Source organism: Chiroxiphia lanceolata, chromosome 29, assembly GCF_009829145.1.
Source record: "Chiroxiphia lanceolata isolate bChiLan1 chromosome 29, bChiLan1.pri, whole genome shotgun sequence".
Lineage (NCBI taxonomy): Eukaryota > Metazoa > Chordata > Aves > Passeriformes > Pipridae > Chiroxiphia > Chiroxiphia lanceolata.
Window position 1 is genome coordinate 911,041 of NC_045665.1, and position 19,421 is coordinate 930,461.

The 19,421-nt window shown below is 67.0% G+C and overlaps 5 protein-coding genes and 1 long non-coding RNA gene across 9 annotated transcripts; 4 read left to right on the forward strand and 2 right to left on the reverse strand.

The window, feature by feature from the left end:
* Positions 1 to 261: 261 nt before the first annotated feature.
* On the reverse strand, positions 262 to 2,225 carry LOC116799660 (40S ribosomal protein S27). Its single transcript, XM_032712949.1, has 4 exons — positions 2,092 to 2,225; positions 1,742 to 1,850; positions 1,155 to 1,265; positions 262 to 384 (listed from the first exon to the last, which is right to left on the reverse strand). The coding sequence occupies exons 1-4, from the start codon at positions 2,149 to 2,151 to the stop codon at positions 356 to 358; spliced, it is 309 nt and encodes a 102-aa protein (XP_032568840.1). The 5' UTR covers positions 2,152 to 2,225; the 3' UTR covers positions 262 to 355.
* Positions 2,060 to 6,355, forward strand: RAB13 (RAB13, member RAS oncogene family). Of its 4 annotated transcripts, XM_032712945.1 has the most exons (10): positions 2,065 to 2,414; positions 2,646 to 2,740; positions 3,634 to 3,694; positions 3,813 to 3,873; positions 3,970 to 4,047; positions 4,141 to 4,230; positions 5,155 to 5,220; positions 5,380 to 5,430; positions 5,527 to 5,612; positions 6,191 to 6,230. In XM_032712945.1, exons 1-10 carry the CDS (start codon positions 2,266 to 2,268, stop codon positions 6,213 to 6,215), a joined length of 762 nt encoding a protein of 253 aa, XP_032568836.1. In that variant the 5' UTR covers positions 2,065 to 2,265; the 3' UTR covers positions 6,216 to 6,230. The 4 variants fall into 4 exon arrangements, with proteins under 4 accessions (XP_032568837.1, XP_032568836.1, XP_032568835.1 ...); XM_032712946.1 differs by lacking the exon at positions 5,380 to 5,430 and having other exon boundaries at positions 2,060 to 2,414; XM_032712944.1 differs by having other exon boundaries at positions 2,302 to 2,740; positions 5,380 to 5,428; positions 6,191 to 6,355.
* A 1-nt stretch (position 6,356) lies between these two features.
* On the forward strand, positions 6,357 to 8,154 carry JTB (jumping translocation breakpoint). Its single transcript, XM_032712948.1, has 5 exons — positions 6,357 to 6,463; positions 6,549 to 6,589; positions 6,790 to 6,875; positions 7,070 to 7,149; positions 7,851 to 8,154. Exons 1-5 carry the CDS (start codon positions 6,411 to 6,413, stop codon positions 8,005 to 8,007), a joined length of 417 nt encoding a protein of 138 aa, XP_032568839.1. The 5' UTR covers positions 6,357 to 6,410; the 3' UTR covers positions 8,008 to 8,154.
* Positions 8,155 to 8,409: 255 nt separating this feature from the next.
* LOC116799661 lies at positions 8,410 to 9,042 on the forward strand. Its single transcript, XR_004361109.1, has 2 exons — positions 8,410 to 8,643; positions 8,689 to 9,042. It is a non-coding gene; the product is annotated as an uncharacterized LOC116799661 (long non-coding RNA).
* A 206-nt stretch (positions 9,043 to 9,248) lies between these two features.
* On the reverse strand, positions 9,249 to 11,735 carry CREB3L4 (cAMP responsive element binding protein 3 like 4). The gene is made up of 8 exons (XM_032713105.1): positions 11,623 to 11,735; positions 11,330 to 11,524; positions 11,105 to 11,182; positions 10,469 to 10,575; positions 10,281 to 10,349; positions 9,741 to 9,816; positions 9,577 to 9,667; positions 9,249 to 9,494 (listed from the first exon to the last, which is right to left on the reverse strand). Exons 1-8 carry the CDS (start codon positions 11,710 to 11,712, stop codon positions 9,289 to 9,291), a joined length of 912 nt encoding a protein of 303 aa, XP_032568996.1. The 5' UTR covers positions 11,713 to 11,735; the 3' UTR covers positions 9,249 to 9,288.
* Positions 11,736 to 12,178: 443 nt separating this feature from the next.
* On the forward strand, positions 12,179 to 17,309 carry SLC39A1 (solute carrier family 39 member 1). Its single transcript, XM_032713026.1, has 4 exons — positions 12,179 to 12,368; positions 13,344 to 13,532; positions 14,297 to 14,427; positions 15,436 to 17,309. The coding sequence occupies exons 2-4, from the start codon at positions 13,379 to 13,381 to the stop codon at positions 16,078 to 16,080; spliced, it is 930 nt and encodes a 309-aa protein (XP_032568917.1). The 5' UTR covers positions 12,179 to 12,368; positions 13,344 to 13,378; the 3' UTR covers positions 16,081 to 17,309.
* The last annotated feature ends 2,112 nt before the right edge of the window (positions 17,310 to 19,421 follow it).

Consider the following 19,421-nt stretch of genomic DNA (forward strand, 5'->3'; position numbering starts at 1 on the left):
GGTTTGGGAAAGATTCCTCAGGAATCATGCAACAGTTTGGGAAGGGAAAAATTCCTCAGGGAATCATGGAATGCTTTGGGAAGGGAGTGACCTGATGGATCATCCCCCAGGGCGGCTCCAACCTGGCCTTGGACACTTCCAGGGATGTCCAGCCACAAAATCCCTGGATAACCCACACCAGCTGCTCCCAGGGAAGGAATTCCTTCCCCAGCCCCCCCAAATCCCATCGTCCCTGTGGAGCCAAGAACCAGCACGGGCCCGTTTTTGGGTGTTTTATCCAAAATTTATTGGTGGGAGGCAGGAGGGGCTGCAGGGACCGGGCGGAATTCCCGTCTCCGTCGGCATCCTGGGACCCTCAGTGCTGCTTCCTCCGGAACGAGCAGCCTGGGAGGGGGGACAAAATCCAGTTGGGAATGGCAATTCCAGGTCTCCCAGCCCCAAAAAGCCACAGTTCCAACCCCATCCCAAAAGGATTCTGAGCGCCCCCCCCCGGGGGGGTCCCATAAAGCCCCCCCCCAGGATTCCAAGCCCCCTTTGGGATTCCAACCCCCCCCCTCCAGGATCCCAAGCCCCCCCCCCACCTCCCTAAGGATTCTGAGCCCACCCTGGGGTCCCACAACCCCCCCACAAGGGGGGAATGGACCCCCCCCTGGATTCCACAAAGATTCCAAGCCCCCCCCCACACCTCCAGGAGATTCCCAGTCCCCCCCAGCCCCCTCCCCACCTTGCACAGCACCGTGGAACAGCCCTGGATCCCCAGATCCCACCGGGATTCCCAGATCCCCCCCCCTGGTTTCCAGACCCCCCCAGGGGTGCCACCCACCCTTGGTGAGCCGAGCCTTGCCCCCCATGGGCTGGAGTGTCCCCCATCCCCCTGGATCCCCCATCCCCCTGGATCCCCCTGAGCCCCCCCGATGTCCCTGAAGCCCCCCACCCCCTTAGGATGTCCCTGTGCCCCCCCCAGTCCCTTGGGGGGGTCCCTGAGCCCCCCCAGCCATGCCACCCACCCTCAGTGAGCCAGGCCTTGCCCCCCATGGGCTGGAGTGTCCCCCATCCCCCTGGATCCCCCTGAGCCCCCCCGATGTCCCTGAAGCCCCCCAGCCCCTTGGGGGGTCCCTGATTCCCCCCAGACCCCTCCCAGAGGGGTCACCCACCCTCGGTGAGCCGGGCTTTGCCCCCCGTGGGCTGGCACAGCACCGTGGAACAGCCCACGCAGAGCACCACGGTCTGAGCGTGGCTGAACACGGTGGTGATCTTATAACAGCCTGGGGGGGAAAAAAACCGGGAGTTACGGAGAGTCAGGGAATACCGGGAGCATCGAGGGAGCAGGACACGGGACAGCAGAAGGGACATGGAGGAGGACAAAGGGACACGGGGGGAGACGCGTGGGGGGACACGGAGGGACCCCCGAGAGGGACGTGGAGGGTCCCCAGGAGGGACACGGAGGGACCCCGGGGCACAGCGGGGACACGGGGAGGGGGCCCAGGACACCGGGAGGGACAGGGACAGGGAAGGACAGGTCATAGGACAGGGAAGGACACGGAGGGATGGCCGGGGCACACGGGGGAACACGTGGAGAGGGACGGGCCGGGACAGCGGGGGAGGCTCCTGGGACACGGGGGAGAAACGGGAAAATACACCAGGACACCGGGAGAGATACGGAGGGACAGCGAGGAGAACACCGGGACACATGAGGGGGCAGGGATACGAGGAAGGACCCCGCAGGGTCCGCAGTGCCCACCGGGGCACTTGACGTCCATGAAGTAGGAGTTGGGGCTCTGCACCAGCCGCTTCTTCTTGTGCTTGCGCTTCTCCTCCTCGGGGGACGGGTGCAGCAGGTCCTTGGCGAGCTGCGGGGACACGGTGGGGGCAGGACCTCGCTCAGTCCGGCACGTCCACCCCCCCGGCCCTTCAGGCCGCCATCTTGGCGCCCCCCCCTTCACCCCTCGGCCCGCTCGCCCCGCGTCCCCCCGGCCCCGCCGCCCGCCCCAGACGCTTCCCCACAGCCTCCCGCTCCCGGGGGGCACGGCGGGCGCGGCCCCGCGTTGGCGGCGAACACGAGAGAACGCGGCGGGCGCGGGCCGCACTCACAGGCATGGCGGCGTCGGCGTGAGAGGCCGGAAAGGGACGGGCCCAGCCCCGCGTCGCCATTTCCGCTGCGGGGCGGTCTCAGGGGCGGAAGCGGCGCCATCTTGGGATGGGGTTGTGGTTTTATCACCATATTGGGGAGGTCGTTTATAACACCACCCTTTGGGCCGGCCGCTAATGTTTCCATCACCTCTGCAAGGTCCTTTCCTTTGCCGCCATTACCGGTGGTCGTTTAAATTGCCAGAATTCGGGAAGTCGCGGAGTTCTGGGGATGGTCGCTTGGGGTTTACGCCATGTAGAGAAGGTCGTTGCGTTGCCGCCATCTTCGGAAGGCTGAGAAGGCGACGCCATGTTGGGTGGGTCGTTTGTGTCGCCGCCATCTTGAGAAGGTCGCATCGGTCTCGTGACGTCATGCGATTCCCGCTGTGACATCACTGGCCCGTGACGTCACGGGGTAGGCTGGGCCCAGCCAAGCCCCGCCCGGGGGGGCCGGGCCGGTCCCGGTGGCGGCGGGCGGCGGCGGGGGCCATGGCCAAGGCCTACGACCACCTCTTCAAACTGCTGCTGATCGGGGACAGCGGCGTGGGGAAGACCTGCCTCGTCATCCGCTTCGCCGAGAACGACTTCAGCAGCACCTACATCTCCACCATCGGTCAGTGCCGACCCCCGGCGGGACCCCCCAAGTGGGACCCACCGGAATTTACCGGGACCCCCCCACCCCAGCACCCCCCCCGGGACCCTCCAGTGGGACCCCCCCTCTGGGATCCACCGGGAACCCCCATCCCGGGACCCTCCAGTGGGACCCCCCCGACTGGGATCCCCCGACTTGGACCCACCACCCTGGGACCCCCCCCGGGACCCCCCAACTGGGATCCCCCCTCTGGGATCCACGGGGACTCCTCACCCCGGGACCCCCCGACTTGGACCCACAACCCTGGGACACCCCCCGGGACCCCCCAGTGGGACCCCCCGGGATTCCCCAGGACCCCTCACTCCGAGACCCCCTGGGATTTGCCGAGACCCCACCCCGGGACCCCCTGGAATCCCCCGGGACCCCCACAGACTGGGACCCCCTGGAATCTCCCGGGTCCCCCCACTCTGAGACCCCCCCAGGGACCCCCCAGTGGGACTCCCCGGGATTCCCCAGGACCCCCCCACCCCGGGACCCCCCGGGATTTGCCAAGACCGCACCCTGAGACCCCCGGAATCCCTCCGGACCCCCTACCTTGGGACCCCCCCGGGACACCCTGATGGGATCCCCTCAGCCAGGATCCCCTCACTGGGATTGACTGGGACCCCCCACACCAGGTGCCCCCAACGGGACCCCCCCAGTGAGACCCCCCCATGGGGACTGACCGGAATCCCCTGGGACCCTCCACCCTGGGCCCCTCCACAGGGATTTACCGGGACCCCCTCCCAGAACCCTCCCCCCTCCTGGACTTCGCCCCCCCTTTCCCGGGTGCCAGATGGTTACTGGGAGCACTGGGAGGGGTCCGGTTCCACCCCACCCCACTCTCCCATTCCCCCCCCTCCTTTTTTCCCCAGGGATCGACTTCAAGATCCGGACTGTGGACATCGATGGGAAGAAGATCAAACTGCAGATCTGGTGAGTCGGGGGCGGGAGGGTCTGGGGGGATTGCTGGGTGAGGGGGTGGGGGGGTGAAGGGGTGTTGGGGACCCCCTAAATTTCCCCAAATCCTCCCAAATCCCTCCTTTTTCCGCAGGGACACGGCGGGGCAGGAGCGCTTCAAAACCATCACCACAGCCTATTACCGCGGAGCCGTGGTACGGGGGGGCTCGGGGGGGCTCGGGGGGGGGGCCTGGGGGCTTGGACCCCCCCCCTAAACCCGCGGGACCCCCCCCGACCCCCCGTTCCCGCAGGGAATCATCCTGGTCTACGACATCACGGACGAGAAATCCTTCGAGAACATCCAGAACTGGATGAAGAGCATCAAGGAGGTGGGTTTTTGGGGAGGGTTTGGGGGGGGTTTGGGGGTCGGGAAGGGGTGTCCGGGGGGGTCCTGCCCGTGTGTGTGTCCCCTCCTCCCCCAGAACGCCTCGGCGGGGGTCGAGCGGCTCCTCCTCGGCAACAAGTGCGACATGGAGGGGAGGAGGAAAGTGCGGCAGGAGGCGGCCGAGAAGGTGGGGAGGGGGCCGGGAGGGGGGCTTGGGGGGGGCTCACGAGGCTGGGGGGGGCTGGAGGGGTCCATGGGGCTGGGGGGGGGGGGCTGGGTGAGGCTGGGGGGGTGCTGTGGGACTGAGGGTGGTCCATGGGGCTGGGGGGGGTCCATGGGGCTGAAGGGGTCTGTGGGTGGTCCGTGGGGCTGGGGGGGGTCTGGGGGCATCTGTGGGGGGTCCATGGGGCTGGAGGGGTCTGGGGGGGGGGCGTGGGGCTGGGGGGGTCTGGGGGCATCTATGGGGGGTCCTGTAGGGCTTGGGCTGGGGGAAGTCCTGGGGGGTCTATAGGTTTTGAGGGGGGCTCCATAGGGGGGGGTCCATGGGGCTGAAGGGGTCTGTGGGTGGTCCGTGGGGCTGGGGGGGGTCTGGGGGCATCTGTGGGGGGTCCATGGGGCTGGAGGGGTCTGGGGGGGGGGCGTGGGGCTGGGGGGGTCTGGGGGCATCTATGGGGGGTCCTGTAGGGCTTGGGCTGGGGGAAGTCCTGGGGGGTCTATAGGTTTTGAGGGGGGCTCCATAGGGGGGGGTCCTTGGGAGCTGGGGGGGCCCTATGAGGCTGGAGGGGTCTGGGGGTGTCTGTGGGGCTGAAGGGGTTTTGAGGGAGTCCCTGGGGCTGGGGGGGTCTGGGGACGTCTGTGGGGGCTCTGTGGGGCTGGGACTGGGGGGGCTCTGTGGGGCTGGAGGGGGTCCCATGGGGTTGGGGGTGCTGGGGGGTCCTGTGGGGCTGGAGGGGAAGCTGTGGGGCTGGAGGGTGGTACTGGGGGGGATTGAGGGGGCTCCACGGGACTGAAGGAAGCTGAGGGAGATCCATGGGGTTGGAGGGATCACAGGGAGGGTTTTGGGGGGGGCTTTGTGGGTCTGAGGGTTCACAGGGGGGTCCCGGTCCCTCAGTTGGCCAAGGAACACGGGATTCGCTTCTTCGAGACCAGCGCCAAGTCCAGCAAGAACGTGGAGGAGGTGAGGGGAGTCCGGGGGGAGATGAGGGGTCCCAGGGGTGAGGGGGGGTCCAGGAGGTGAGAGAGGAGTCTTGGAGGTGAGGGAGGGTCCCGGGAGGGGGGGAACTGCACCCCCAAAGGCACTGCCCTTCCTCCATTGACCACTCCGTGCCCCCCCCAGGCGTTCCGGACGCTGGCCCGGGATATCCTGCACAAATCCTTCCGGAAAGGCGTGAGTGGGGCCGGGATTGGGGTGGGGGGGGGTGGGGGGGCAGGAAAGGGACACCCCCTGTGTCCCCCCCATCCTGACTCCCCCCTACCTTCGCAGCCCCCCGGCAGCAGCAGCAGCAGCAGCACCAAGGCCCTGCTGGAGCCCGGACCCCCCAAAAAGGCTGGCGGGAGATGTTTCCTGGGGTAGGGGCTTGGGACCCCCTTGGGACCCCCCCCCGGGACCCCCCCGGGGCAGCGCGGGCGCCTCTCTGGGGAGGCCTGGGGGGGTTTTTTGGGGGGTTTGGGGCTCCCCCCCCCACCTCCTCGTGCCATAAAGCCCCGCTGTGCCTTGTCCCGGCTCCGGAGTGTCTTTGGGGTTGGGAATTCGGGGGGGGATCGGGAACTGGGGGCTTTGGGGTCGGGAATGGGAAGGGGGGGTGGGCGTAAGGCCACGCCCGCAGAGGAAACCACGCCCCTGCACTCCAAATTTGGTGGGAGGCCACGCCCATCGCTCGAAAACCACGCCCTGCGCTAAATTATCTGATTAAACCACGCCCCCTCCACAAACCACGCCCCTTATAGTAAATCCACCAACACCACGCCCACTCCGTTCAAAAGGACACGCCCAGGCGGAAGTCACGCCCACCAACCCAAAACTTGGCGAGAGGCCACGCCCCCTCTCATGCACATCGAGTGCTCGCGCGAAACCACGCCCCTTATTCATATGCAGAAGAGGCCACGCCCCACACGCGCATCACATCTCGGAGTCCCCGCCCCCTCAGGTTGAACGCCACGCCTACTCGCTGAAACCGCGCCCCCACAGGCAAAGTCTCCGCTCCCATTGGCTCCGCCCGCACCAAGCCCCGCCCTCCCCTTCCCGGCAGCCCCCGCGGTCCAAGATGGCGGCGCCGGAGGCGCATCGGGGCCGGGACGGGTTGTCCCGGTGATTCCCGGGGGATCCCGGAGGATCCCGGGGCTTTCCAGGCAGTTCCCGGTGCCGCGATGGGCCCCGCGGTGCTGCTGGCGGTGCTGAGCGCGGTGCTGGGCGCGCTGCGGTGAGCGGGGCCGGGGGGGTCCGGGAGGGTCCCGGGGGGGGTCGGAGGGACCGGGGCCCTCACGGCGGCTCCTCTGTGCCCACAGCCCGGCAGCGGCGGCGGCGGCGGCCATCGAGGAGCGACCCGGTGAGCGCGGGGTCGGGCCGGGGTCTGGGGGTACTCTGTCCGGGTTCGGGGGTCTGGGGGGCCGGGCTGAGCTGGGCTCTGTTGGGTCCCGGGGGGCTCGAACCGAAGCCGGTCTGGGGGGCTCGATCCAGGGTCTGGGGTCTCGGTCCGGGGTTTGGGGGCTCTGTCCGTTCCCCCCTGACCTCTCCCCCTCTCCCCAGCGAGCCCCGCGGTGGCCACACCGTGCTGGCGGGAGGAGCAGTTCGTGGTGGCCCAGGAATGTGCCCGGTGCTCCGAATTCCAGATGGTGAGCGGGGCTGGGACCCCCCAACCGGGGGGCTGGGACCCCCAACACCGAGGGGGCTGGTGGGGCTGGGACCCCCCCCCTGCCTTGCCCTGAGGGCTCCAGTGGGGTTGGGGACCCCCAGAATTGGGGGGGCTTTGGGTCTGGGGTCCCCCCTCACTCGGGGGGTCCCGGGGGGGGTCTCTTCCTGCCCTCAGAAGACCATCCCAGACTGTGCCCCCACCGGGTTCATCGAGAGGATCAACTGCCCCACGTCCCAACGGGAGGAGTTCAAGAGGTGAGGGGGGGGCCGGGAATTCCCTGTGGGATCGGGAATTCCGGTGGGAATGGGGTCTGGAATTCTCACACAGGATCGGGGCTGGAAATTTTCTTGGGATTGGGACTGAGAATTTCCGTGGGATCAGGAATTCCCTGTGGGATTGGAATCTGAAATTCCTATGGGATCAGGGCTGGGATTCCCATGGGAATAGTGGTCAGAATTCCCATGGCATCGAGGCCAGGATTCCCATGAGATTGGGGCTGGGAATTCCCATGGGATCAGGGCCACAATTCCCACAGGATCCAGAATTCCCACGGGATCCAGCCCGGAATTCCCTTCGGATCCATCTTGGGATTCCCACAGGATCGCAGCTGGAATTCCAGTGGGATCCAGCCCGGAATTCCCACAGGATCAGGGCCGGAATTCCAGTGGGATCCAGGCCAGAATTCCCACAGGATCCAGCCTGGAATTCCCACGGGGTCCAGCCTGGAATTCCCATGTGATCAGGGCCGGAATTTCTGTGGGATCCATCCCGGAATTCCCATGAGATCCAGCCTGGAATTCCCGCGGGATCAGGACCCGAATTCCAGTGGGATCCAGACCAGAGTTCCCACAGGATCAGGGCCAGAATTCCCACGGGATCAGGGCCAGAATTCCCCTGGGATCGGGGCCGGAATTCCGGCGGGATGCATCCCGGAATTCCCGCTCTCTGCCCGCAGCTGCCGCTCGGCCGCGCTGGAGTCGCGGCGGTTCTGGCGCTTCGTGGGCTCCGCTCTGGCCGTGGCGGCGGCGGCGGCGGCGCTCGTGGTGCTCCGGCAGCGGGAGCTCGACCGCCGGGCCCGGGAGAAGGTCCGCAAGCAGATCGAGTCCATCTAGGCCCGGCCGGAGGGGCCGGGAATCCCGCCGGGAATCCTGCCGGGATCTGCACCGGGAACGTCCTCGGGGAGCGTCGCAGGGGGTTCCCCCAGTGATCCGGCACGGGGGTCCCTGGGAGCGGGGTTGGGAATAAATCCCGGTCCTCGTGCCCGGAGCGACGCCGTGTTTGTGCCCTGGGGGGTCCTCGTGACCTCTCCCACCGGGATCTGCCCCGGGAATAGCCTGGGGGTGCCAGGATTCCCACTTTAGGGGTCCCAGGATCCCATCCTTTGGGACCCAGGATCCCACCCTTGGGGTCCCAGGATCCCACCTTTGGGAGTTCCAGGATCCCACCACTGGGAGCTCCAGGATGCCATCCTTGGGGATCCAGGATCCCACTCTTGGGGTTTCCAGGATCCCACTCTTGGGGTTTCCAGGATCCCACTTTTGAGGACCCAGGAGCCCACCCTTAGGGGTCCCAGGATCCCACCCTTGGGGTCCCAGGATCCTACCCTTGGGAGTTCCAGGATCCTACCCTTGGGAGTTCCAGGATCCCACCACTGGGAGCTCCAGGATCCCACTCTTGGGGACCCAGGATCCCACTCTTGAGAGTTCCAGGATCCCACTCTTGAGAGTTCCAGGATCCCACTCTTGGGGGTCTCAGGATCCCACTCTTGGGAGTTCCAGGATCCCACTTTTGAGGACCCAGGATCCCACTCTTGGGGGTTCCAGGATCCCACCCTCAGGGGTCCCAGGATCCCACTCTTGGGGGTTCCAGGATCCCACCCTTAGGGGTCCCAGGATCCCACTGTTGGGGTCCCAGGATCCCACCCTTGGGAGTTCCAGGATCCCACCACTGGGAGCTCCAGGATGCCATCCTTGGGGACCCAGGATCCCACTCTTGGGGTTTCCAGGATCCCACCCTTAGGGGTCCCAGGATCCCACTTTTGAGGACCCAGGAGCCCACCCTTGAGAGTTCCAGGATCCCACTCTTGGGGGTCCCAGGATCCCACCCTGTGAGTGGGATGTGGAATAAATGCTGGTCCTTGTCACAAATCCTGGTTTTTGTCACCAATCCCAGTGTTTTATCCGTGGAGAATGGATCCTTTGAGGGTTCCCAGCACCAGGACCCACCTGAGGCGTCCCCAGGATCCCGCCCCGGGATGTGGGACAAACCCTGGGCGTTGTCACCGGAGTGTTTGTCCCTTGGGGTGTGTGGGTGTCCCCCATTCCCGATCCCCCAACATGTCTTGGGATGCAAACGGAGCGTGGGTTTATTCCAGGGGGTCTCCAGGTCATATCTCATCCCCGTGTCCCCCTGTCCCCGCATCCTGCCCGAAGGAATTTGTCCCTGGATCCCTTCCAGGGGGGGTGAACCCCTCCCCAGACCCCCCCCCCAGCTCCACCCTCCGCTCCCAATCCCGGCTGTGCCCCCCAGCCCCACCCCAGGATCGGGGGGTCTCCGTCCTCTCCCGGCTCCTGCCGTGTCAGGATGTTCCTGGAGATCACTGTGGGAACAGGGAAGAGCGGGATGGGCAGCACGGGGTGGGGGGCAAAGCTGTGCCCACCCCCATCCCGGAGCTCCCGTACCTCCGGTGGGTCCGAGACCATCCCAGTGCTCCTCCTGCTGGAAGGGGCTGCAGCTCGGGAGCAGGATCAGGCCCAGGGACAGGACCAGGATCTGCGGGAGGGACGGGAGCTGTGAGTCCCGGGGTGGGTTGGGGGGTCCCGGGGGGGTCCTGGGGGGGCCGTACCAGGACACAGGGGCCGGTCTGGGCAGCCTTGGTGGACGTTTCCTTGATCAGCGCCTGGAGCTGCTGCAGGAGGGACCTGTGGGAACAGGGCTGGCTCCTGCCCCTCCTGGAGACCCTCCCGGTGCCCCCCTCCCAGAGACCCCATCCCAGCTCCTGCCCCTCCTGGAGACCCCTTCCAGTGACCCCATCCCAGTGCCCCCACTGCCCCCATCCCAGCTCCTGCCCCTCCTGGAGACCTTCCCAGTGCCCCCATCCCAGAGACCTCATCCCAGAGACCCCCATCCCAGAGACCCCCATCCCAGCTCCTACCCCTCCTGGAGACCCCTCCCAGTGACCCCATCCCAGTGTCCCCATCCCAGAGACCCCCATCCCAGCTCCTGCCCCTCCTGGAGACCCCTCCCGGTGCCCCCTTTCCCAGGTCCGTGCCCCTCTCCCAGTGCCCCCATCCCAGTACCCCCCATCCCAGCTCCTTGCCCCTTCTGGTGCCCCCATCCCAATGCCCCCCGTCCCGGCGCCCCCCGTGCCCCCCCCGCCCCTCACCCGTTGATCTTCTCCAGCTCCCGGACCTTTTCCCGCAGCTCCCGGTTCAGGGCCGAGCACGCGGCTGCTCTGCAGGGACGGGGACAGGGATGGTGAGGGGGGGACACACCCGGCCGGGATGACGGGAATGCCGGGATGACGGGAATGCCGGGATAACGGGAATGCCGGGATGACAGCCCCGGCCCCACCTGCTCTCCAGCCCATCCAGGTATTCCTTCCTCCTCCTCCTGCTGTCCTGCGCCGACTGTTTGTTCCTGATCTTCCTCCGCACCTTCTTCAGGAGCCGCTCCTCGGCCTGGGGGCGCAGGGGTCACCCCTGTCCCCCCTCCCTTCGTGTTCCCCCCGTGTCCCCCCCACAGCTGGGTGAGGGGCAGGGTCACCTTCTGTGCCCCCCACCGTGTCCCCTGCCACGTGTTTGAGGGGCAGGGTCACCCCTGTCCCCTCCCTGTCTCCCCCCGTGCCCCCCACAGGTGGGTGAGGAGCAGGGTCACCCCTGTCCCCCCGACCCCCCGCCGTGTCCGAGGGGCAGGGTCACCCCTGTCGTGTCCCCCCCGTGTCCCCTGCCACGTGTTTGAGGGGCAGGGTCACCCCTCTGTCGTCCCACCCCCCTCCGTCCTGTGTCCCCCCGTGTCCCCTCCCCACCTGAGTGAGAGGCTGGGTCACCCCTGTCCCCCCTCCCCTCCCATGTCCCCCCGTGTCCCCTCCCCACCTGTGTAAGGATCAGGGTCACCTCTGTCCCCCCGACCCCTCCGTGTCCCCCCCACATCTGGTTGAGGGGCAGGGTCACCCTGTCCCCCCCCCGTGTCCCCCCCGTGTCCCCCCACCTGGGTGAGGGGCAGGTCCCCGGGCAGGGTCACCCCCTCCTGCTCCAGCAGCCGCTTCTCCTCCTCCGTGAGCCGGAGCTGTGGGACGGGGGGGACACACGGATGGACTGGGGGCACTGGGAATGGACTGGGAGGGGGGGGGTGGGATGAACTGGGGGTGTCCGGGGCCGGACTGGGGGGCTCTGGGGATGAACTGGGGGGCCGGGGGGGTGTGCAGGGACTCACCACGGGCAGGGGGACGTGGACAGGTCCGGGCAGGGGGGGCAGCGCGGGGTGCGGGGGGCACAGGGGGGGGCTGAGGTCACAGATCACCTCCAGCAGCACCGGGGGGGGGTCCGCGGGCCGGGGGGGCTCCGGGGCGGTGCCGCAGGCGAGGTCTGGGTTCACCGTCAGCCCCAGCAGCTCCTCGGCTCCGCTTCCCTGCGAGGGGGGAACGACACGCGGTGGGGACCCCCGGGACACTCCCGGGGACCCTCGAGGGGTCCCGCTCGCCCCACGCCCCCTCCCACCCCACTCACGTCCTCCCCGAGGAGTATCACGGTCTGGAATCCCGGTACCGGCAGCGTGGGGGGGTCCGGGAACAGCTCCAGGAGCTGCGGGGGCTCCATCGGGGCTCCCTGGGGACCCCCCCGCGGGACCCTCGCTCTGCTCCGAGCCCCGACGCCGCCGGGACGGGCCCCCCGTGCCCCTTCCACGGGGTCCCCCGGACCCCACCGCGGTCCCCGGCGGTGCCGCCGCCTCCGCCCCGTCCCGGGGCTGGGACCAGGATCTCCGGGATCCCGGGGACTCCCGCCAAGTCCCGCCCCGACCGGGAAGGGCCGGGAACATCCCGCCCCTGCCGGGACACCGGGAGGGCACCGGGGGGGAGCCGGGGGGGAGCCGAGGGGGTCGGGGCAGTCCCGGTGCCGCGTCTCGGAGGGTCCCGCGGGGGATCCGGGAAGCGGGGTCGGGACTGGGGCGGCTCCGGACCGGGACCGGTAACCCCCCCCCCGCGCCCTCCGGTAACGGGGTCGGTGGGGATGCGGGGGATGGACACAGGGGGGATACGGGGGTGACACGGGGGTAACACGGGGGGGACACGAGGGGGGACACGGGGAATCCCCCGCGTCCCGTGCCGGACCGGCGCCCGCGCCGCTCGCTTCCCATTGGCTACGCAGCCCGTCACTCAGTGACGTCAGGGGAAGTTTTGCGTCGCCATTGGCTGAGCCCGCGGCGCCGGCCCCGCCCCCCGGAGCGCCCGGGACTCGGGGGGATGTGACGGGACGTGAGTGCGGGAACGGGGACAAGGGGGGGTCTGGGGGGGGATGAGGGTCCAGGGGGGGCCGGTCCGTGATCTCTGTCCTGGGAAACCCGTCCCCGATCCCGGTTCCCAGTTCCCGATCCCACCCCTGAATTCCAGTTCCCGGTCCCCGATCCAGGTCCTGGTCCCCGATCCCGGTCCCGAGTTCCTCATTCCCTGTTTTGATCCCGGTCCCGTTCCTTGGTCTCGGTCCCCGATCGCGGTCCCGGTCCTTGATCCCGATCCTGGTCCCGGTGCTCCGTTCCCGATCCCGGCCCTCCATCCTGGTCCCGCTCCCTGATTCCCGGTTCCCAATCCCGGTCCTCGATCGCGGTCCGAGTCCTGGTCCCTGATTCTGGTCCCAATCCCCGTCCTTGATTCTGGTCCCAGCCCTTCATCCCAGTTTTGGAAAACCTGTTCCCGATCCCAGCCAGGGTCTCTATCGCGGTCCCGGTCCAGGTCCTTAAACTTGATCCCGGCCCCTGGTCCCCAATTCCCCATCCCGGTCCCGGACAACTGGTTCCCGGTCGCAGTTCCACTCCCGGTCTTAGATCCCAATCCCAGCTCTTGATCCCGGTCCCTAGTCCTCCATTCCCGATCCTTGATCCCGGTCCCGATTCCCGGTTCCCCATCCCTGTCCCGGAAAAGCCACTTCCGTTCTCGGAAAAACCCGATCTCTCTCTCTGTTCCCGCTCCCTGTTCCCATTCCCGCTCCCTGCTCCCTGTTCCCGATCCCGCTCCCCGTTCCCGATTCCAGTCTCTGTTCCCCATCCCGGTCGCTGATCCCTGTCCCTGATCCCATTCCCGGTCCCTCCCTCCGCGGTGTCCATTCCCGGAGGCCCCTCCGGGGGGGTCTGTCCCGGGTGAGTCACCGGGGCCGGGGGGCGGCTCCGGCCGCTCTGACCGGCCCGTTCCCGTTCCTACTCCCATTCCCGTTCCCGTTCCCATTCCCGTTCCCAGCCGCGGTCCCCGGTCGGAGTTTCTCCGGGATCGGGATGGACACGGGGGCCGTGCTGGCCTGGAGCCCCGGGGGGGACCAGTTGGAGCCCCCGCCCGGACTGGGGGTCAAACTGGGCTCGCTGGTGCCGCTGCTGCTGCTGCCCCTCGCCTGCGGCCTCGCCCCCCTCTGCTGCTTCCGACAGCCCCCCGGTACCGGGCTCGGGGGGCTCGGGGGGGCCGGGGGGGTCCAGGGGTCCGGGGGGGTCCAGGGAGTCCCAGGGAGGGGTTGGGATCAGGGGCTCGGAGGGTCTCAGGGAATCTGGGAGGGTCTCAAGGAGCCAGGGGGGGTCCTGGGGGATCCCTGAGGGGATTGGGGAGTCTGGAGGTTTCAGGGATCCAGGGGGTCTGGGGGGGTCGGGGAGGGTCTCAGGGATCTGGGGGGGTCCTGGGTGTCTGAGGGATCCCTGGGGGCTCATGGAATCCAGGGATCTCAAGGGGTCCTGGGAAGTCTGGCTGTGGGTCCTACGGGGGGTCTCAGGAGTTTTGGGGGGTCTGGAGGTGTCTTGGGGATCAGCAGGGGTCTCAGCCTCCCCAATCCCCCCAATGCCCCCCAGACCCATCCTCAGCCCCCCTGACCCTCCCAATCTCCCCCAGACCCATCCTCAGCCCCCCTAACCCCCCAATCCCCCCAAGACCCATCCTCAGCCCCCCTGACCCCCCCAATCCCCCCCAGACCCATCCTCAGCCCTCCTGATCCCCCCAATCCCTCCCAGACTCATCCTCAGCCCCCCTAGCCCCCTCAATCCCCCCCAGACCCATCCTCAGCCCCTCTAACCCCCTTAATCCCCCCCCGACCCATCCTCAGCCTCTCTAACCTCCCAATTGCCCCCGGACCCATCCTCAGCCCCCCTGATCCCCCCAATCCCTCCCAGACCCATCCTCAGCCCCCCTGACCCCCCCAATCTCCCCCCCAGACCCCCGCAGCCCCGTCCTGAGCCTCGTGAGCTGCTTTGCCGGGGGGGTTTTCCTGGGCACGTTCCTGCTCGACCTCCTGCCCGATTACCTGGGCAGCATCTCCGCCGCCCTCGAGGGGCTTCGTGTCACGGTGAGACCCCCCCCCGGGACCCCCTCGGTGGCCTGTCCCCAATGGGGACACTGCCCGGGGGGACCCCGGTGTCCCTGTGCCCGGGGAGGGGGTGGCAGGGAGGGGGACAGCGGGGACAAGAGGGTTGGGGTGGGACACAGAAGGGTGGGGACACGGCGGGAATGGGATGGTGGGAGGGGGGACAATGGGGACACCACAGTGGGGAGGGGGATGGGGGGGGCAGGGAGGGGACAGCGGCGAGGGGACAAGAGTGAGGGGGACAGTGGGGATGGGATGGTGGGAGGGGGACAGTGAGGGTGGGGACAGTGGGGGCAGGATGGTGGGGATGGGATGGCATTGGGGGGACAGTGGGGATGGGACAGTGGGGATGGGATGGTGGGAGGGGGACAGTGAGGGTGGGGACATTGGGGGCAGGATGGTGGGGATGGGGTGGCATTGGGGGCACAGTGGAGATGGGATGGTGGGGATGGGACAATGGGGATGGGATGGTGGGAGGGGGACAGTGGGGACAATGGGACAGGATGGTGGGGATGAGATGGCATTGGGGGGACAGTGGGGATGGGACAGTGGGGATGGGACAGTGGGGATGGGACAATGGGGATGGGATGGTGGGGATGGGACAGCGCTGGGGGGACAGTGGGGATGGGACAATGGGGATGGGACGGTGGGGATGGGATGGTGGGGATGGGACAGCGCTGGGGGGACAGTGGGGATGGGACAATGGGGATGGGACAATGGGGATGGGATGGTGGGGATGGGATGGTGGAGAGGGGATGGTGGGGATGGGACAGCGCTGGGGGGACAGTGGGGAGGGGATGGTGGGATGGGGACAGGGGAGTGGTGAGGGCCAGCGCCAGCAGGCAGGGACCTGCCAGTGCCACAGCGGCACCAGCGGCGGTCACAGCGTGACCCCCCCCCGAGGCCCTCCCTCCCCCCTCGTGACTCAGGGCACCTCCCTCCCCGCACCCCCAACTTCCCCTTCCCGTCCCCCCCCCCCCCTCCCCGCAGCTGCAGTTCCCTCTGCCCGAGTTCATCCTGGCCATGGGCTTCTTCCTGGTGCTGGTGCTGGAGCAGGTCACGCTGGCGCAGCAGGAGCTGGCCGAGCCCGCCGAGGAGTCGCGGGCGCTGCTGCCCGACGGCTCCATCCAGAGCCCCCCGGCGCCCTCCGCGGTGCCCCCCTCGGCGGCGGCGGCCCCCGGGGGGGGTGTCCGTGCGGCGGCGCTGGTGCTGGCGCTGGGGCTGCACGGGGCGCTGGAGGGGCTGGCGCTGGGGCTGCGCCCGGGCGGGGCGGCCGCGCTGCGGGTGCTGCTGGCGCTGCTGCTGCACAAGGGCGCCGTGGCCTTCGGCCTCGCCCTCGAACTGCTGCGCCTGCGGCTCCGCCCGCCCGCCGTGGCCGCGTGCCTGGCCCTGCTGGCCCTCGTGTGCCCGCTGGGCGTCGGGGCGGGCACGGCGCTGGCGGCGGCGGGCGCGGGGCCGAGGCAGCGCCTGTGCCGGGCGGTGCTGCAGGGCCTGGCCGGGGGCACCTTCCTCTACGTGACCACCCTGGAGGTGCTGCCCCACGAGCTGGGCGAGCCGGGGAACCGCGTGCCCAAGGTCATCCTCATCCTGGCGGGCTTCGCGCTGGTCAGCGCCATCCTCTTCGTCAGGGGGTGAGACCCAGCCCCCCCCCCACACACACCCGGGGATGGGAAGACGCTCCCCCCTGGCTTGGGAAAACCCCCCTTTGCCTTGGGGGACCCCTCAGGAATTCAGTCACCCCCCCTGAGGACCCTCTGAGAATTCAGTCAACCCCCCCCAGAGACCCTCTGGGAATTCATTCCCACTCCATCGCCTTGGGAGACACTCCCCAGGCTGGGAAGAGACCCCTGGTCTGGGAAAACCCTCTCCTCGCCTTGAGGGACCTCTCAGGAATTCAGTCACCCCCCCCCTTGGAGACCCTCTGGGAATTCAGTCACCCCCCCTTGACTTGGGAGACCCTCCCCAGAGTGGCAAGAGACCCCTGGGCTGGGAACCACCTCCCCTCACCTTGAGGGACCCCCTGGGAATTCTGTCACCCCCCCTCGCCTTGGGAGACCCCCCCCCCCCAGGCTGGGAAGAGACTCCCGGGCTGGGAAACCCTTCCCTTGCCTTGGGAGACCCCCTGGGAATTCAGTCACTCCCCCCCTCGACTTGGGAGACCCCCAGGCTGGGAAACCTCCTGTCGCCTTGGGAGACCCTCGGGAATTCAGTAACCCCCCCTTGACTTGAGAGACCCCCCAGGAATTCATTCTCACCCCTCGCCTCGGGAGACCCCCTGGGAATTCAGTCACCCCTTCTGGGGACCCCCCGGGAATTCAGTAACCCCCCCTCAACTTGGGAGACCCCCAGGAATTCAGTCACCCCCCCTGGGGACCCCCCAGGAATTCAGTCACCCCCCCATCGCCTTGAGAAACCCCCCTGGGAATTCATTCCCACCCCCTTTCCCAAAATGCCAAAGTGCCTCAGTGTCCCCCCCTGCTCCATCCTCTTCCTCAGCAGGTGAGACCCCACAGCAGGGGAGACCCCCCCGGGCTGGGAAACCCCCCCTCGCCTTGGGGGACCCCCCCAGGAATTCATTCCCCCCCCCCCTTTCCCCCCTTTTCCCAAGTGCCAAAAGTGCCTTTCCCAAATTTCCCCCTCTCTGCACAAGGGGGTCGGTGCTGTGCCCCCCCCCCCTCAGGACCCCGGTGGGGGGGTCAGTGTGTGTCCCCCCAAAACCACAAGTGCCCTTATGGTGGTGGGGGGGTCCCCAGGCCTCCCCCAGACCCCCCCGGATTTGGGGGGGGGTCCCCAGGCCTCCCCCAGACTCCCCCGGATTTGGCGGGGGGGGGTTTGTTGGATGAAGCAAATAAAGGATTGAACACGAAAGTGCTGCCTCTGCCTGGGGGGGGGGGGCGATTTGGGGGTGTCAGAGTGCCCCCCTCCCCAGGGATATGTGGGATATATGGGATATATGGGCTGGGGGGTCTCATCCCCCCTGATTTTGGGGGTGTCAGCTCTGTTCCCAGCCTTGGGTTGGTGGGGGGGCACCCCGATGTACCCCCCTAATGAACCATCCTTGCTGTGCCCCCCCCATTGGGTGCCACCCCCCCCCAATTCCTGTGCCTCCCCATCCCCTTTTCCCGCATTTCTGGGACCCCATTCCTATGCCCCCCCCCATTCCCTTATCCCCCCCATCCCCCTTTCCCCCATTTCTGTGCCCCCCTAATTCCTTTATTCCCACCCCATTCCCTTTCCCCCCATTCCTTTTCTCCCCCATTCCCTTTCTCTCCCATTCCCATTCCCCCCATTCCCTTTTCCCCCATTTCTGTGCCTCCCTAATTCCCTTATTCCCCCCCAATTCCCTTTTCCCCTCCATTCCCGAGCCCCCCCCCCCCCGCCCCGCATTCCCTGGGATTAATCCCAGAAATTCCTGACTCTGGGGACTAATTGAATTCCCTGGGATTAATCCCAGAAATTCCTGACTCTGGGGACTAACTGAATTCCCTGGGATTAAATCCCACGAGTTCCTGGCTCTGGGGACTAATTGAATTCCCTGGGATTAATCCCAGAAATTCCTGACTCTGGGGACTAATTGAATTCCCTGGGATTAATCCCAGAAATTCCTGGCTCTGGGGACTAATTGAATTCCCTGGGATTAATCCCAGAAATTCCCGGCTCTGGGGACTAATTGAATTCCTTGGGATTAATCCCAGAAATTCCCGGCTCTGGGGACTAGTTGAATTCCCTGGGATTCCCAGGAAGCAGCGACTCCCCAGGGAGCTGCTCCGGGCTGGGCTGCGGGAGAGCCCATGGATAGCGCCCAAAAACCGGGAATATCGCCGGGAGCGACTCTCCAGGGAGCTGCTCCGTGCCCGGTCAGCCACGGGAGCGGCTCCAGGATTTGGGAGCCGGACCAGGGAATGGAATTCCAAGGAAAGCAGCCGCCGCTTCAGCAGGTGGCAGCACAGGGACGGGCACCAGTCCGGCGGCACTGGGAGAACTGGGGGGGGGAAAGGGGTTTGGGGGCGTTTGGGGTCTCCCCGTGTCCTCCTTTCCCAGAGGCTCCAGCAGCTCCAGAGGGATCCTTCGGGATGGGGGTCTCCTTCAGCCTTTTGGGGCTGGTTCCACCTTTTGGGGCTGGTTTAGGTTTTGGGACCAATTCAGACTTTTGGAGCTGGTTCAGGTTTTGGGGCAGGTTCAGATTTTGGGACCAATTCAGACTTTTGGGGCTGGTTCAGGTTCTGGGGTTGGTTCAGGAATTTGGGGCTGATTCAGGAATTTGGGGCTGGTTCAGGTTTTGGGACCAATTCAGACTTTTAGGGCTGGTTCAGCTTTCGAGACTGGTTCAGGTTTTGGGGCTGGTTTACATTTTGGGACTGAGTCAGCCTTTTGAGGCTGGTACAAATTTTGGAGCAGGTTCAGCCTTTTGGGGCTGGTTCAGCTTTTGGGACCACCCCTGGAGCTCTGCCCTCCATCAGTAACAAACCCAGGAGCACCCAAACCACCCCCCAAAACCCCCTCCAGACCCTCACACGAACCTGTACCCGAGCTCTGGCAGGTTTTGGGGTCCCCGCAGGTGCCACTGCCCCACCCCAAAACCTCAGAGACCCCAAATCCCTCCCAAAACCCAGCAAAAAAACCCACCAGAAAACCTCCTCAGCAGCCAAAAAAAACCCTCCCTGTGGGCAGAGCCCCCCAACATGTTCCTCCTGCACCCCAAAAATCCCCGGCAGAGGCAGCAGGGCCGTGGTTTTCTCCACATGGGGATGGTTTAGGCTGAACTTTAGGAACCCCGGCCCTAATTAGGACACCTCGTTAGCTGCCAGACCAGAACAGGCCCATTAGCCCAACCAGCTCCAATTTGGCCTCATTTTGACCTCCCAAATTTTTTTCCCTCGGAGCCCTTTGGGGGGGGTGAGGTCCGGGCTTCGTTTCCTGTTTGGAAATTCTGGGGTGTCCCGACGTTCCCCGAAAACGTGACCCTGCTGGGTCAG

Coding starts and splice junctions, on each gene's coding strand:
- LOC116799660 (XM_032712949.1), bottom strand. CDS start 2,151: ATGGCGACGCGGGGCTGGGCCCGTCCCTTTCCGGCCTCTCACGCCGAC. Junction 1,266..1,741: donor CATGGACGTCAAGTGCCCCG/GTGGGCACTGCG, acceptor TTTCCCCCCCAG/GCTGTTATAAGATCACCACC. Junction 385..1,154: donor CAAAGCCCGGCTCACCGAGG/GTGGGTGACCCC, acceptor CCCCCCTCCCAG/GCTGCTCGTTCCGGAGGAAG.
- RAB13 (XM_032712944.1), top strand. CDS start 2,617: ATGGCCAAGGCCTACGACCACCTCTTCAAACTGCTGCTGATCGGGGAC. Junction 4,048..4,140: donor GGATGAAGAGCATCAAGGAG/GTGGGTTTTTGG, acceptor CTCCTCCCCCAG/AACGCCTCGGCGGGGGTCGA. Junction 5,429..5,526: donor GCACAAATCCTTCCGGAAAG/GCGTGAGTGGGG, acceptor CTACCTTCGCAG/CCCCCCGGCAGCAGCAGCAG.
- JTB (XM_032712948.1), top strand. CDS start 6,411: ATGGGCCCCGCGGTGCTGCTGGCGGTGCTGAGCGCGGTGCTGGGCGCG. Junction 6,464..6,548: donor GCGGTGCTGGGCGCGCTGCG/GTGAGCGGGGCC, acceptor CTGTGCCCACAG/CCCGGCAGCGGCGGCGGCGG. Junction 7,150..7,850: donor CAACGGGAGGAGTTCAAGAG/GTGAGGGGGGGG, acceptor CTCTGCCCGCAG/CTGCCGCTCGGCCGCGCTGG.
- CREB3L4 (XM_032713105.1), bottom strand. CDS start 11,712: ATGGAGCCCCCGCAGCTCCTGGAGCTGTTCCCGGACCCCCCCACGCTG. Junction 11,525..11,622: donor TGATACTCCTCGGGGAGGAC/GTGAGTGGGGTG, acceptor CCCCCCTCGCAG/GGAAGCGGAGCCGAGGAGCT. Junction 10,576..11,104: donor GGGACCTGCCCCTCACCCAG/GTGGGGGGACAC, acceptor CTGCGCCCCCAG/GCCGAGGAGCGGCTCCTGAA.
- SLC39A1 (XM_032713026.1), top strand. CDS start 13,379: ATGGACACGGGGGCCGTGCTGGCCTGGAGCCCCGGGGGGGACCAGTTG. Junction 13,533..14,296: donor CTGCTTCCGACAGCCCCCCG/GTACCGGGCTCG, acceptor TCTCCCCCCCAG/ACCCCCGCAGCCCCGTCCTG. Junction 14,428..15,435: donor TCGAGGGGCTTCGTGTCACG/GTGAGACCCCCC, acceptor CCCTCCCCGCAG/CTGCAGTTCCCTCTGCCCGA.